We start from the raw sequence: 18,174 nt of genomic DNA, 5'->3' as shown, positions 1-18,174 counted from the left end.
TCTACATCAAAATAAAATACATCTAATCGAATTATCTACATCAAAATAAGATAAGAGGTCAAAGAAAATTAGTACCAATATAATTCTTAACAACAAATTTGAGAAAAATATGCTTTTCAAGGAAAAAAAAAATATTTACTTTGAAAATAAGACCAGACAATGTGAACAGTAAATTTTGCAAAGGAAACTGAAACCTACTGTTTTACACAAAAACAAATTATATTGTTAGTTTACTTTGAAAAAGAAAGGAAGGGAAAAAAGTCAGAATATTTATTTACTTAGTAGAACAAAATGAAAATAGAGGGCGCCACAGCATGAGAGTTCCTTATGGGAGAGAAAGCAACTTCTCTGTAAATAATTACTTAACTAAAGCTGCAGCTATAAATTCAGTTGGGGAAGAACATTATACCAAATTTATTAATTTTACAAATTCATTGTAATTCTTTTCTGTAATTCTTGATAAATTACGTTACTAAATAATTAAAATATTTATTTAGTAGATTAATTTATGAAACGATTAAATACTTACTTATTTATATACTGTCAATTATAGTTAGATCACTTCAAGTGATCATTATTAAAAAATTATTATAAATTAGAATATTTATACGTTTTCCTTTTTTTTTAAATTTTTATAATGCTAGCGAATTCCATAATGACAATATGCAAAGATGATTTGATAAACTTTTTATTTAAATTCAACTTTTTGTTCCATTCAACTTTTTATTTAAATTATCTTTTATCTTTAACTATACAAAGAAATATGTGAAAGAATTGAGATTACTTCTTGAAATGCTTACAATTTAGCACAAAATTATTAAAATAAAGTACTAGACTGTGAATATTAAGAATATCTGTAGTAAATGCAAAGTAAAACACCCCATATCGAGACAAGATGAAAATTATATTTGTTTCGAATAGTTAATTATGTTTTATTTTTAATTAGAATGTGAATTACAATTTTAATTAGAATGTCGTGAATCAGAATCAAAGTCAATATGATATAATAACACAAGTGCTTTATTTTTATTTCATGCAAAAAAATTTAAAATTATAAAATATAGAAAACGACAAAGTTAACTAAAAAGTAAGATTGGAAGAAATGTAAAAATAAAACTGATATTTGAGTTAATTTATAATTTAGCTATTAGTTTGACTTTATTGCAGTTTTATCTGGTTTTGTTGACGATGAAAGTCGAATAAAATCATCGAAGAATGGAACTGAAAGCAAAATCATAGTACAACTTTATTAGTTTAAATAAAATAAATTTACGTTGAAACCCATTAAAGAAATTTATAGTAGGCGAGAAAAAATTCTTCACGCCAAAATGATCTAACTCTCTATTGTCTTCTTACGGTGGCTGGATATGGCAGATCTTATTTATTGTTTTTTATTTAAATCTTTAATACATCACTGTAAAAAAGGGTTTCTGCTAAATAGAGCAAGATTGTATTAATTTTGGTTATGTCACAAACTCATAATAGCACCGAAACAAATGTAATTGAATTTGAAAACCCAGTATACTCAGTATTATGATGTATAATAAGTAATGAAGTTATAATATGTAGTTATCATAAGTTGCATAGCTTAGAGTTATTTAAGTCATAATATAAATTTTGATATTTAATTATTCATACATAGGTGTTTTTTATAAAGTTACTGTTTTGATTTAGCAGAAAAAAACATGTGTACATAGTACTTACAATATATTTAATTAATGAAAATTTCACGTTCATAAAATGAAAGACAAGCAGTTTTTTAGACACGTGATCGTAATTAATTATATTGAAAATACGAATTTAATATTGAAATATTAAAGAAATCAAAGAATATTTAAAATATATTGTTGAAAATTTGCTCTAAAAAACCTGTTCAACAGACTAAAAGGATATAGTCCAAATAAGTTACGTAGTCGGAACCCAAATCAGTAAGTAGTCCAAAAAAATGATAATTCTTCTTCTTGATTTACTGCATCTTTATTATTTTTTTACATCCTTTTTGTGAATCAGGTTTACGGAATCCATTGAGCTGCTTTCAGGTCATATACAATTATGACTTTTTCGTGGATCTATCACATTGTTATTATGATACCATTAGAGGCATATCCTAGCTTTTAAAATTTCCTTTATTTAATAACATTAATCCTTCTTTAAATAAATTAATCAGTCAATAGTTTTAATTCAATTTTGCAAAGAGCGAATGCAAATATTTATATCCTCGATAAATGCTGACTTTTTATTTCAATGCAAGTTTATAACTAATCATTATTCAATGTGACGAGCATCAAAATCTATTTTTATATTAAAATTATATAATTATTAACGTGAATTATTTAAATATTAACGTGAGATATCGCTTCTCTAATGGCGTTAATTAGCGTTATTAGGTTCACTATAATTTAAAGCGAACTTTTTGGCCTTAAATTTTCAGCCAAATTATTTAAATATTAACGTGAGATATCGCGTCTCTAATGGCGTTAATTAACTACTTTTAATTGGGAGATATATCTCCCATGACTTGTTCTTATTCGTATCATATAAAATTACATGAATTGTCACTTGGATAGAATATTCATTTTATTTTGCACCTCGAGGTCTGCAACGAAATAAAAGTTTAATGTGATTATGATACATACGCACTTGTGATCTATCAGACATTTTCTATTATTTTATTTTTAATTTCTGCCATTGTCAACAAAAATCTATGTACTGCATCTACTCAAACTACCACCTATCAATCAGACATTTTCCATTATTTACTTTTTTTAATTTCTGCCATAGTCAACAAAAATCTATGTACTGCATCTACTCAAACTACCACCTATCAATCAGACATTTTCCATTATTTACTTTTTTTAATTTCTGCCATAGTCAACAAAAATCTATGTACTGCATCTACTCAAACTACCACCTATCAATCAGACATTTTCCATTATTTACTTTTTTTAATTTCTGCCATAGTCAACAAAAATCTATGTACTGCATCTACTCAAACTACCACCTATTTAGCATTAGAGTTCTTAACCACCTTCATCTACGTCTGTAGATTGGCATTTTTCATTTTTTTTTTTTTTTTTGGAAGCAAAATTCATGGCTCATCTCACCCTCACAAAATGTACCAAATAAGCAATGCCAACCCAAGTGTTCTTTCTAAATGTTGTATGTTCACGATCTAGAAAACTTTTAGTCATTAGAAACCATTAGTTAAAATTTTATTAAGCACGCGTTAAATTTTAGTAATAAGTTTCATTTTTATAATAATAACGCATTTTTGGAAGGTAGCTTTTATTTTAAAAATTAGAAACCAATTTATTTTTAAGTAACCCTGCAGAAAAGTTCATTTAAAACAATTTTATTGCATTTTCAGTAAAATTTGAATTAAGTTTTTATTAAAAAGAAGCTTATATGAATGAGTATTACCAATGATAACTTTTAAACTAAAACTATGAAAAGTCTACACACTAATGAAAAGGATCTTTTTTACCACCACTGTAGTTAAGCCAATAGGCCGTTAGTTGTCAGTAAGATGACAAAACATTAACAAGTTTTCTCACGCTATTTGCCTTCATTAAAAAAGGGTTCCGCACATCTCCAACTCTAATTGATCTGCTAAACAAATGCTGTGCTCACAGTAGCGCACGATACACATCTAGGCCGAGTTTGGCTACCACATAGATATTTGCTGAAAACATTGTTTATGTCTGTGAATTCCGTATGTCCAATATATATTTTATTAAAAACAAAATATGCTCTGCTTTCAAGTTTAGGACAGGCTTTTTTTCTAGACGAAAGTACTTCAAAAATATATTTAACAATTTGTTCAAACTGTGTTCATTTTTTTCAGGATGCTGAAAATGCAATAGGTACTATGAATGGTCAATGGATTGGAAGTCGAGCGATTCGTACCAATTGGGCGACACGGAAACCACCTGCCAACCGTTCACAAAACGAAAGTAAGTCTATTTAAAAGAGGAGAAAATAGACAGAATGATAACAACAAAAAATTATAAGCTTTCTGGTATTTTTCATGCTTAATCTTAGTTATTTCTTCACAAGTAAAACACACACAAAATATTTTTTTATTTGATATGTGTGGGTATTATAAATTTTTAGAACAGGAATAGAATAACTCTCATAATAGATTTAATTATAGATTTAAAATATACGTAATTGAAGTACAGAATTGAAACATTTATGCAAGATTAACAGCTATGCATGTAAATAGCACCAAGTTAACAGCATTGCAAAGATATACTTTTGTATTAATAAAAGAATTAAAACTCTTTCGGCTTCATAAAATGTCTTTGCTAAAGAGTAAGCGTAGAGCTATTCTATTTTGGGAATTCAAGGCTGAAAACATACCATTGAATAATAATTAGATTTATATTTGAAAGGAGGAGTTATTTTTAGAATCTTGTCCCTCTTTCACTTCCATATTAGGAAGCATTAAATGATTTTCCATAGTGCGTAGAATTACAATGGCATGCACGACTGTAACCTAATTACACCAATCTCTGTACTATTTAATGCGGGAGCGAAGGTTTTCGCATGTCTCTTGCTGAATAACGTGTTCCACAAAACATCTGTCGGAACCATCCGGAGTTACGTCCACACCCCCTCCCTTGGGGAGGGCGGATGTGAACTGTTATAACCACCAGCGTATCTTTTAATAAACCTTTTGATAACTTATTAGGGTTTTGACTGCATTTCTTAATATGAATACACCAATGGTAACAGAGATGTAGCCCTGTCATTACGTATATTATATATATATATATACATATATATATATATATATATATATATATATATATATATATTGGATACTCTACCCTACAAAAATGGAAGAAACACTTTTGACATTTTTTAAAATTCCTCAAGGAATATTTAAAGAGTTATATTTTGTTACTTTTGAGATGTTTGGTTCATGCGATATTTCATACTTAACAATAAGATTTAAAGCTTTAAGAGGCTTGGAAAACCAACAATAAATTACGAAAGAAAACAAGTATTTTGTAACACCCTATACCAGACAATCAAGCAAAAAACTTGTAACTTGTATCGATTACTTTAGTTGTTACTTTTAAAAGCTGCACAAAGTTTTGTAAACCTAGAGTAAATATTTATAGAGATATGGACATTTTTATAAAAGATTAGTTTTTTCGCCTTACATTTTTTGTTATGACTTCATAAATATTCAATGGAATTAAACAAACTTTTTGGGGAAATTTAAGTTTAATTACAAAGTTGCTAATTTAAAATTTAAAAAGCATTGCTAAAAACTGCACAAGATATGACTATTTAAGCCTGATCTTTTATACTGCACATGCACAGAAGAAATTCAAAAAAGTTTTTATAATTTTGTAGAAAATCGTATTTGGCAACAAATAAAAAAAGCTTTATTTGAATATCTTAAAAATTTTAAAAGTTTCAAGCAATTTTCTAAGTAGTCTTTTTTTTTTACTTTTTAATATTCATATTAAATTTCTTTTTATTAGTTGCCAAACATGATTCAATGAAAAATTATTAAAAACCTATCATAAATTTTTTCAGTGCATGCGCAGTATAAAGGAACTAGCTTAAACGCTCATAATTTGTGTAGTCCTTTACGAATTAATTTTAAATTGCTCCAAAACTTTTGTTTAATTCCATTGAATATCTCTGAAGTTATAATGAAAAAACGCAAGGTGAAAAAATTAATTTTTATAAAAATTTCTATATCTCCATAAAAATTTATCTAGGTTTACGAAACTTTATGTAGTTATTAAAAAAAACAACTAAAGTAATCAATACAAGTTAAAAATTTATTGCTTCATTTTATGGCATAAGGTGATTCAAAAATACTTGTTCACTTTCGTAATTTTTTGTAGGTCACTAAAGCAACTGAAAGCTTTATATTTTATTGCTAAGTATGAAAAATCGAATGAGCTAAGCATCTCTAAAGCTACAATATATATATATATATATATATATATATATATATATATATATATATATATATATATATATATATACACATATATACATATATACATATATACATACATATATACATACATATATACATACATATATACATACATATATACATACATATATACATACATATACATATACATATACATATACATATACATATACATATACATATATATATATACACTACCGGTCAAAAGTTTGCGAAAATTTTGAAATCTACGAAAAAATGGTCTAAATTCAAATGTTTATAGAACTGCGAAAAATCAGTCAAATTGCATGCAAATTTGATATGTTCTAAAGTGAATCCTCTACATTTAGTTACATATGATCAAATTGCAATACTTTATTTTTTGCGATCTGAATCCAGCTTTTCATCATGGGTTGTTTCTATGGTGAAAAAAGTTGCTAAGTTTGAACACTTGCCAAACATGCAAAAAAAATTTTTTGTACTTTCTGTTAATGGAAAATAGTTATTTGAACCGTTCTGTGTAAGCCCTCAAAATTTCAAATCGTTTCGATTTGTTTTGACAAAGTTATAGAATTTTGAAAAACATGTGTACTTTTCTCAATTTTTGAGCATCCCACATATGCAGTCTTTTAGTCTATACTTCTTCTACCAAAGAGCTTTTTAATTTTGTTTTCGATATTTTCAAGTAATTAATATTGATTATAAAACAAATACTCTTATTCATTATTGTAACTATTATTGTTTATATTTCTTGTTTATATTTATTGCTTATATGTATTAGTTTTGTTGTGATATTTTTACTTTACATTAAATTAAAATAAAAAGTTATAACAATAATTACATAAATAATTCTAAAAAAATAATATCAATAGTATAAAAAATTTGCATTTTTACTAAACTATTTTATTTACAACAGGTCAAATATTTAACATATTCTTATTCGTATTTTGTAATTAAATAAATTAACATTTAAATCTTAGATTCCTCGAACCATCCACCTTTTGCTTTTATTGTAGCCTAACACATGCGTGGCATTCGATCGAACAAACCATTAATCACTTCAAGTGATATAGAGTTCCATTCCTGTTGTAAAATGTCCCATAACTGATTTCGATTCGAAATATCAGAGTATCGTTTGCAAGAACAAACAAATTTTCAATGAAATGTGACATTTATGAGATATTGTTTTAATTATATTCATAATAAATGCTTTGTAATTGCAATAATGAATAAGAATATTTGTTTTATAATCAATATTAATTAGTTGAAAATATAGAAAACATTAAAATTAAAAAGTTCTTTGGTAGAAGATGTATAGACCAAAAGACTGCATATGTGGAATGCTCAAAAATCGAGAAAAGTACACATGTTTTTCAAAAATCTATAACTTCGTCAAAACAAATCGAAACGATTTGAAATTTTGAGGGCTTACACAGAACGGTACAAATAACTATTTTCCATTAACAGAAAGTACAAAAATTTTTTTTTGCAAGTTTGGCAGGTGTTCAAACTTAACAAATTTTTTCACCATAGAAACAACCCATGATGAAAAGCTGGATTCAGTTCGCAAAAAATAAAGTATTGCAATTTGATCATATGTAACTAAATGTAGAGGATTCACTTTAGAACATATCAAATTTGCATGCAATTTGACTGATTTTTCGCAGTTCTATAAACATTTGAATTTAGACCATTTTTTCGTAGATTACAAAATTTTCGCAAACTTTTGACCGGTAGTATATATATATATATATATATATATATATATATATATATATATATATATATATATATATATATATATATATATATATATATATATATATATATATATATATATATATATATATATATATATATATATATATATATATATATATATATATAAGTTATGCTTGTTTCTTTGATTCGAGCACTGTTTTTATATTATATCTCAAATTTCTATTGAAATATATCTAAAGATAAATAATTTCAGAGTATAACTCATTAGATATTTAAATTTACATATTAGTATGACTGAAGCACACACGCAGCTCAGATAACAATTGTTTAAGTTTCTTTAAAAAGAACTTATTTCTTCATCAGGGATTTAACATTTAATTTAAAATTATTTGAATAACAGACAGTATTCACCTTTATCACACGAACATAGTATGTAATTAAAGTATTTTTAAAGTATGGATTTTTATTTTTCCAATGTTTTTCCTAACAAAAATGTTGTAACTTTAGAAGCAAACATTTTTAAATATATGTATGGACTTTGGAGTTTGGTTGTGGTTAAGTTGTGTTTTGCTAAATGACTGGTATTTAGTATCCAGTAATGCTATCTATTGTGATCGGTGATAAATACTAAATTTTTTGTGTATTATGAGCTCTTTGGTGTTGCCATCAGTGCATGAATGCTATCAGTGCATTCCAATAATCCAGGATTTTTAATTCAGGAGTACAGGATTTGTAAAAATGGAGGATACATTGTGTACTCATTGCTATAGTTTGTATCCCTATCGTCTACAAAATGCAACCAGCTGCAAGGATGAAGTAAAATAAAAATTTGAATTCGTAATCCTTATCAAATGGATCAGGTTTCAAAATTTAAAAAACGTGGACTTTGTTCTCATTGGCTGTGGTTCTAGTTGCCGTGGATAACCGTATTAAGAGAAAAGAGTATATAGAAAATTTTTCTCGTAGTTAATATTTAGAATACAATTTTTGTTGTGGTTATTTGCTTGTTTCGGTTGAATATAATAAATAACAATTAAAAAAGTAATTTTGGAACTATTTTTTTTCGAGAAATTTCCTACACATACGATCATGGATGAAAAAGTTTAAAGTTTATAACGAGTTAATTATTAGCCTTCCAATATTTCGCTAAAAAAAGTTATTAGAGAAATACATTTATCTGACGTTTAAGTGAGAATTATTAAGCAAAACAAGGTTGAAGACATTTTTATTTATTTCTGGTATCAGTACAGAAAAGCAAAAATAGACATAGTTTTCTTTTTTTAACTGTTCATTTTTATAAAGCAAAATGTGTTGGATCACCGGCTAAGTTATCTTCTTTCTAACAAAAGAAAAGTTCTTTAATAACCCTTTTGTTGACTTCATATCTCCTTCATGATGACTTACTATTGAAAGCTGTTCTTTTCTTGTAACGATTTGTAACTAAATTGCAAAAATTTGTAATGATTCGGAAATTTAAACATTTTTGTGTTTCCTTTCATAAACTATAAAGCTTATAAATTCAGTTCACAATCTGTAAGCAAAAAAGATATGTTTTTCAAATCAAAATAGATTATCGCAAAAGAATGTATTTCATTTGTTTTATTATTTTATCATCTATAAGTATATTTGCTTATAACAAGTTCACTAGAATGACAATTACATTTGTTATGACGGATTGTCGTTACAGCTAAATTTTACTGTATATCTACGTTCATCTTTTTTTTCAGCATTATAAAATAATGATGTAAAATCTCTCCAAATTTGATTATGAACAACCCTAAAAATTACGTGAAGGAAAAAAGTTTTCAGACCTAATCCAAATTTCATATATAATTCAAAATGTGTAGTTAAATTCTAAACATTTATAATGGAAAAAGCTTACTCCAATCTCACGTGCATTTACACCACACATGAATTCTTTTCACTTCCAAAAGCACCAATGTTGACGCGTCTGATCTTAAAATCGTTAGCGAGTGTTGTGGTTGTTTTCAATATTGATTCTTATCGTTAAAAAGTGTTGTGGTTGTTTTCAATATTGATTCTTATCGTTAAAAAGGGTTGTGGTTGTTTTCAATATTGATTCTTATCGTTAAAAAGTGTTGTGGTTGTTTTCAATATTGATTCTTATGGTTAAAAAGTGTTGTGGTTGTTTTCAATATTGATTCTTATCGTTAAAGAGTGTTGTGGTTGTTTTCAATATTGATTCTTATCGTTAAAGAGTGTTGTGATTGTTTTCAATATTGATTCTTATCGTTAAAGAGAGTTGCGATTGTTTTCAATATTGATTCTTATCGTTAAAGAGTGTTGTGGTTGTTTTCAATATTGATTCTTATCGTTAAAGAGTGTTGTGGTTGTTTTCAATATTGATTCTTATCGTTAAAGAGTGTTGTGGTTGTTTTCAATATTGATTCTTATCGTTAAAGTGTGCTGTGGTTGTTTTCAATATTGATTCTTATCGTTAAAGAGTGTTGTGGTTGTTTTCAATATTGATTCTTATCGTAAAAGAGTGTTGTGGTTGTTTTCAATATTGATTCTTATCGTTAAAGAGTGTTGTGGTTGTTTTCAATATTGATTCTTATCGTTAAAGAGTGTTGTGATTGTTTTCAATATTGATTCTTATCGTTAAAGAGTGTTGTGATTGTTTTCAATATTGATTCTTATCGTTAAAGAGTGTTGTGGTTGTTTTCAATATTGATTCTTATCGTTAAAAAAATTTAAGTCAGCGTAGTTCGATGCTCAAAAAGATGTAAGGGAATGTGGTGTATGGCTGGGGAGAGGGGTAATATCGAGTAGCACTCCAAGAAAGACTCGTGCATTAGATACCGCTTGGCATTCTTTGCGAGAGCTTTTAAATCGCCAGCTTTGTCGCCAAGTTGCTCTGCACAACGCTAGATAGCGAAGGACTGAAAACGTTTTTAGATCCTCAACAATGGTGACGAACATATTTTTTTTTAATTGGATGTTCTCCAAAAATCGTTAGAGCAATTTCTATCAACAATAATAGATGAAAAAATTTTCTTCATCAGAAATCGCTTTCAGAACAGCAATAGTGAGGGAAAATAAAGTTGGGAAATTTAAAAATTGCCTTTTTTTCGCAAGTTATGAAGAAGGTAAAATTAAAATATCAGTTCTGAACAAATATATCTTAAATGTGGATCCATAAAAAGTAATTTGCATTTATTGTTTTTTCTTTATTAAATAAAGAGCAAAGCAATTAATAATTTTAATTAAATAAATAACAAAGTAATTAATAATTTAGATAAACTGTTTATAACCAGGTTTTTTTTAATATTACTAAATTATTAAAGTGCATGTTATGAGGATAAATTAATTTGTGTTGACAGAAACTTTGATTGCAATTTTAGCTTGCTTCTGCGTGAAGTACAAATGAAAGTACATAACTAATCTTGTAGGTTTTAAAAATGTTATTAATTCTTTCGAAATACTGAGAGACTATTGCTCATGAACATTGGAAATAAAAATATTTATATATAATTTGCATCCATTGTCAAAAGATTACAAAGTAGATAACTTAAATCAGCCTTAATTGTAATATTATGTAAAAACGTTATGAATTTGTAATATAATTGCGATATTATTTAAATACGATGTAAACGTAATGTTATTTAAATTTTATTAAAATAAGATGTAAATAGTATTAAAAAATCTTTATAAAAAAAATGCAATTGAATATTGTTCAATATTCATTTCGATTTAAACATGGTAGTTTTACATTTCATCTGTGTTTTACAGCAGTCTAGAGATACACCATATTAATATGTTTTAAAATATTAAAAAAATGTGTAATAAATGCTATATTTGACACTGTGATTGTGAATTTTAAATTTTCCGCTATCAAAACCTGGTTTCTTATTGCTCGATGCAAATGACAATTGAATCCTTCCTGTGGTTTAATCTTTCGTTTTATAGATATTTTCGTAATAAAACCTGCTAAAATAAATACAAAATTTAAGACACTTTATAAAATAGTAGAAAATTAATAGGTATTTCTTCTAGAAATGGAATAAAATTAAAATACGTCCACAATTAATTTTTATTAATCCAACCAAGCTTACCAATTTATTAAATTGCATATAATTATTTTGTAAATGAAAATTCAGTAATTATATAATAAAAATGCAATAGTTACTTAGGTCTACTACATAAAATAATTTGATTTATAGTATGCATACATAAAATCTATATGAAATATATTATTTCGAAATTTCTTCAACATATTATCAAAGAATTATGTCGAACATCTATGCTTAAAGTATTTGGTAATGAATTGAAAAATAACCATAATATTTGTAATTGTATATACAATATGACATTTGTAGTGGTGGCTGTGATTGGTATGCAATTTATATATATAATAAATTGTATCTATAAAAATGTTTGAGTTACTTTGACAGTTTTTTAACTATAAAAAATTGATTTCTACTATGTTACTTTACATTAAACATTGAAGGAAACGATATATTTCAAATTTCTTAATAAACACGTTAAATCTGTTTTTTCTTTCGAATCGTTGTTATCTCATTATCTCCTATTTAAGAATGAGTTATTAAATTTCTTGAAAATTTATTCATTTAATTATAACTAAATTGCAATTAAGTTATCTATAAAATAGCTTTAGTATTTGATTTTTTGTTTTTCAAAAAGAGATTCTTTACTTGGAAGAAACCTACTTTTTCCCCAGCATGTAAATTGATATAATTGTAAATATTAAGTTATAGGAAAAATGACAGAAAATACCAATGCATATTAAAACATTTAAACGTAAACAGTATCTAAATGATTTTTATATAACATTAATTTCAGCACTACTTCATTTTCAAGTATTGTAGAAAGCTTATTACTACAGTTGTCATATTAGGCATTTTTTACCACAATACTAGTAATACCTTTTACTATAATTAATTAGCCATCACTGACGCTAATAAATGTTTAGCATTTTCTTTAAGTCTCTGGAAACAGAATAGTACCCAAATTTACTTAATTAATTTATTATTCATTGTTTAATAATGTAATATTTATTCGCGTCAGATTAATAATAATAAATAATTAATTCAAATTTATTTTAACTATTACATTAAAACTTAGAGAGAAGAATTATTCTATTAATGTTTATGTAATCTCTGGAAGATTTTTAAAACAATTCTTATAAATCATTCTTACGAACTAGTCCATTACATTTATTTGTAGCAACAAATGTTTCCAAAATTTCAATAGAATATTAAATCTAGTTACAAAGAAACAAAACCACGTAAAAACTTTGAGTTGCTGAGAATAAGTAAAATACAAAATAAAAACACAACTTGACAAAGGCTTATAAGTCGCACTTTGTATATAATGAGCACGAAAGTATGTCTATGTATGCGTAATAAAGAATGGTAGACTGGCTTAAAAATTTGAATTTTTTTAAATACTCTTTTAAGATTGTTTGTTTCTTAATTATTTAGACTAGAGTAATAAACAAAAAAGGAATTACGTACTCTGTTTTTTTATGAATTTGTTAAAATTAACTTCTAACGAAATTTTACTAAGGTGCTTTTTAAAAAGAACCTAGTATGCAATAATAAGAAAAAAAACACAAATACTCTCTAAAGGAAACACAATTTGGAACTATATACATACAAGAAAATAACTGAATTCAGCCTTTGCTTCACTAATGGTAAAGAGAACAACTTGACAATAATTAAATTAGTGAGACAATTACTACAATATAGAAATCTTGTCACATGATATTTCTTTTTAAAGCCTTTTTTAGAAGCTGCTTGCTCCACGAATCTATTTTAAAATGAAATTTTGAGATATTATTAAGTTTAAAAGGAACGTTTAGTTAAAAACTAAAACTGTAGTTGTAAAATACAATAGCAGTGTGGAAGTAGTTGTGAATAAATACGAAGTTTATAAATATAATGTTTAAAACATGTTTATAAACATGAAGAATAGAGAAATACATCAAAATCTTTTATATCATTTTCATAAACAGTTCTTTCTGTGATAAGTCAATGTTATGAACTCGTATATAAATAATAAAGAAAAGTAAAGACGCATCTTTCACACAAAACAGTTCTGCACCTTTCAAAATAAAAAATTCCGCCCGATCCTAAAAAAATTAACTGATTCTAGGAAATTTAGCGACCTGGTTCTACTTCTAGAAAGCTAATAAAATTTAAGTTAGATTAATTTTTAACTGTTTTTCGGGAAGGGAAAAATGTTAACACAAATAAAATAAAATTTCAATCTACACAAACGATTCTTCTCTTCAAGCTGCAAAATAGGGTTGCTGTAAGATAAGGTGTGACGTAATTAATACGTAGGATTACCTTATTTGGGGTGTTCAAATCGTTTATTCTCGACTGCGCCAAGCTATGCCGAATGTGTGAGTTTTTGCCTGAACTGGTGCCTTGATTGAGTGGATATTCTGTTTCATACTGCAGCTGTTTCATACTTTCAGACTTCAACGATTGTTGAGCACGATCATGAGTGTGTATAACAATTATTGGATGGTTATTGATTTTGTATTGTATCATTGTATGAATATATCAAATTTCATTAAAATCGGTCCAGTAGTTCTAGAGATAATCGAAAAAATCTGAAAATTCTCTGAATTTCTTAAACCAGTGTGTTTATTTCCAAACTTCGCAATAAGAGTATATTTTAAAATGCGTGCTCTTTTCTTTTTGTTATGAGCAACTATTTAATGAAAATAATTTGTAAGTTCTGCAAATCTGACGCTAGTTTAGGCATATATGTATCCGAGATCACTTAAATGAAAAATATACTTAAATTAACGCAACTTTAAACAGTGCTATTCACTTGCCAATAATTAAAAATTTAGCGTCTTATTATGGAAATTGTAGCTTTATACAACCTTTTACTCCATAACTATTTTGAAATTGTCCAAAACTCTTTCACTTGTAACCACGAATCTACGTAGGCCATTCAAAAATAACAGAATGCATTGGTTTAAAAAACATGACTTTAATTTCAATTTTTTTGTTAATGCGAGTATTAATCTACTATCACAAAAATAATTACTAACAGACATTGTTTGATTCGGTTTTAGTTTTGAGTGAGCATTTATTTAAATTTTCATATTTTTCAAAACAATTATAATTATGTATTTTGCAATACTTGGCAACACTTGTTATTCCTATTTCAATCTTCAGCAAAATTTAGCTTTTAGACATCTGTCGCAGATATTGGTCTCCCTTTATCCCAAATAAAAATATTTGAAATTATTATTACCATGATTTTTTAAACACCCTGGTTACGACATTTTTAATATTAAACCTATTTTGCACAACTGTAAAAGCTAGCTTAAAATTTATTCTGAATATATAAAACTCAATGTAAATCATTCAGCAAATTTAATTTTATTAGTTGTGTTCTATCCGTAGATTTTTATTACCCTGTTTCTCTTTTTATAACACATTTATTTTGTAGGCCGAATTAGAGCTGATTTGTAACAAATAAAACTGATTCTGAATGTGGTGTTTTTATTAATTATTCAAAATACTTAAGTCTGTAAACTATTTATTCATAAGACATAAATTAATTATTTGTTACAGTAATAATGCACCCAATTAATACACTACTATAATTTTAAAGAATAAATGGAAAAATTACTGATTTTTCTTACTTAATCTCAAGAAAATATTTTTTCTACGTTTGATAATTATGGCTGCGCCATCTAGTTAAAAGATACTGAAATAACTTTGGTAAAGGGAACCTTCTAAGATTAATTAATCGAATTTTTTCCACCGTGACTAAATTATCAAAAATATTGAAATTAGAATAGATCTAGAAAATCGTTGCATTTGTTTCAAAGATTTCAATTTTCTTAAAAACAATAAAGGTTCAAAATACAAAATTTGATGTTTTGGACATGTCTTGACAATATTATTTTAAACTTTTGAATGTTTAAATCTTGAAAAAATCTTTTAACATCTAAGCTACTTCTAAATTAATGTTTGAAAAATAATTGTCAAAAATATTTTATTATCGTAATATTTTTCCTTAAATGATATTTTTTATTCAAATATCTTAATTATCCTAATTATCTGAAAACAGCAAAAAAATTTTAGATCGGTTTCATAGAAACTTATTAGTCAAAAAGTTTATAATACTCAAAGAGATGCTTTTATTTGAAGATTTTTAACATTTACCATTTTTAACAGTTAGGCAAAATCGATTTTTTTTATTTTATTCCTTCGATTTTTATATTTATTTAGTTTTAATTTTAAACTATATTTCTAAACACATGGCAAAGTGCAATGAATTTTTGTAAGAATCCCTATTTATTTTTACATATACATTTTCTCCAAATGTGTAAGATTGGCATCTTTAAATCTCAAAATCATAATCATTAAAATTCGATTTTTTATGAAAGCAATAAAAATATACGCACCTATTATTAAATATAGTTGAAATGTACTTTGTTTGGCGTTTTAAAAAGAAAATTGTGATTACCTATTCAAATCCGAAAAAAACGCAGTTTATATGATGTAAAAAATGGCTATTTACTTTTAATACAAAATACGCAGACATAACCATTTGCATTGAACGATACAATTATTCTCAAAAAAGTTTCAACTGATAAAAAGTAAATGTGATTCTTTTTTTACTGATAAAATGATAGCAAAGTACCTTTATTTAAGAAAAAAACTTTCTCCGCATTCAAATGTAATATTTTTGGTTTCGTCAATATGAAGAACACCATTAATGCATATAAAGATCAAGGACAGCTATACTAATCAGTTATTTTATTCTTTATGGAAAACAATGACTGCAATTTTCTGCTAAGTTTAATAAATTGCCATTTCTGTGACCGAATGATAACATTTGCAATTTAAAATAAATTGTTCTCTCTTCTGAACCTTAATATCTTTTTCATGAAACTTACCTAACTGTAAACCGTAAAGGCTGACAGAAGAAGAGTAATTTTTTTCCTTCTTCAAAAGTTTTAAAGTCAATAATGATTTTATCGTTTTAGTTTATGACTCCCTCTCAATAACTTCTGAAATAATGGTATTTTTATTTTCTAAATCCTTAATAATTTCATGCAAATATCCCAACATTAATTAAATCATCTAACATAAAAATATTATTTCATTGAATTTTTATTTTCTATCATATGTGATGCTATTTCATTTTAAATTTATTCGCGAAACATCTTTCAGTTTATGATGCTCCTATTAAGAATATTAAATAATCATAAATGTGGGAAAAATTAAAACGCAAGGTAAAAAATAAACTATAAATGGTATATACTCGTATAACTATTTTAAAGTACAGCAAACATTGTACAGTTTATGTTTATATCTATACACTCTATAACAAAAAAATCGACGCACCAAGAAGCAATCATCCGATTGCTTTGAAGTTTCATATGCATGAATGTTTTGAACAGATATGGCTGGAATGATGCCGACTGGGGACGTATAGTCTTTAGCGACGAATCCCGCTTCAAACTGTGTCCTGACGATCATCGAAGACATGTTTGGAGACGCTCAGAGCAGAGGGGGGATCCTGCCTTCACTATTGCACGCCACATCAGCCCTCAACAAAGCATTATGGTCTGGGGTGCCATTTCCTTTGACAGTCGGACCCCTTTGGTCGTCATTAGAGGTACACTTACTGCACAGCGATACGTCAACGACATCCTAAGACCTGTTTTGCTACCGTTCTTTTTGCAGCGCCCTGGGCAGGTTTTTCAGCAGGACAATGCCAGACCACATACGGCACGTGTTGCTATGAACTATCTGCAAGCTTGTCAAACTCTTTCTTGACCTGCCAGATCATCAAATCTCTCTCCCATCGAGCATGTCTGGGATATGATGGGAAGGCGATTGCATCTGGCACGGAATGTTGATGACCTCGTTCGACAATTGGATCGAATTTGGCGGGAAATACCGCAAGAGATCATTCGGGAGCTTTATCGGTCTATGCCACGCCGTGTTGCAGCTTGTATCCAGGCTAGAGGCGGGTCAATACCTTATTGAACTTGCTACTGTAACTCTGCAATAAATTATTCAATTGTTCTGAAATTTTAATCATTTACTATTCTGTACATTGTCTTCCTATCCACCAATTTTCGTTTCAATCGGACTACTCCTTCTTGGTGCGTCGATTTTTTTGTTATAGAGTATATATATATATATATATATATATATATATATATATATATATATATATATATATATATATATATATATATATATATATGTATATATATGTATATATATGGAAAAATTGGAGGAAACATGGAAAAATTACAGAACAATGAAAAAAGGAAGAAAAATAATAAAAATCCGGAAAAAAAATAAATCCTAAAAATAGGGAAAAAAATTTATAAATTCGGGAAAATAAAATATATCTTTTCATCAGCTCACACGATTATATCCGCAAAACGGAGTGCTTTCTAATATTGTATTTATTAATATAGCCAAAGTGAAATATATCACTATAATGTCATTTAGTTCTATTCAAAA

The 18,174-nt window shown here is 26.9% G+C and overlaps 1 protein-coding gene and 1 long non-coding RNA gene across 7 annotated transcripts in view; one reads left to right on the top strand and one right to left on the bottom strand.

The window, feature by feature from the left end:
• The window catches only part of LOC107454859 (cytotoxic granule associated RNA binding protein TIA1-like), a 1,051,915-nt gene that overhangs the window by 948,712 nt on the left and 85,029 nt on the right, over positions 1-18,174 (top strand). For all 6 annotated transcript variants that reach the window (XM_016073996.4, XM_071188069.2, XM_016072550.4 and 3 more), the window contains one exon: positions 3,845-3,953. In XM_016073996.4, coding sequence (XP_015929482.1) covers positions 3,845-3,953 — 109 coding nt within the window. The remainder of the gene's footprint in view (positions 1-3,844; positions 3,954-18,174) is intronic.
• LOC107457276 (uncharacterized) overlaps positions 8,881-18,174 on the bottom strand; it is a 118,956-nt gene continuing 109,662 nt past the window's right edge. The window contains exon 2 of the long non-coding RNA XR_011638327.2: positions 8,881-9,200. This is a non-coding gene — a long non-coding RNA (uncharacterized LOC107457276). The remainder of the gene's footprint in view (positions 9,201-18,174) is intronic.

The sequence above is a fragment of the Parasteatoda tepidariorum genome, chromosome 12 (genome assembly GCF_982258835.1).
Source record: "Parasteatoda tepidariorum strain Cologne lab strain chromosome 12, Ptep-v5.0, whole genome shotgun sequence".
NCBI lineage: Eukaryota > Metazoa > Arthropoda > Arachnida > Araneae > Theridiidae > Parasteatoda > Parasteatoda tepidariorum.
Note: the sequence above shows the minus strand (reverse complement) of the source record. Positions and strands in the feature narration are given on the sequence as shown.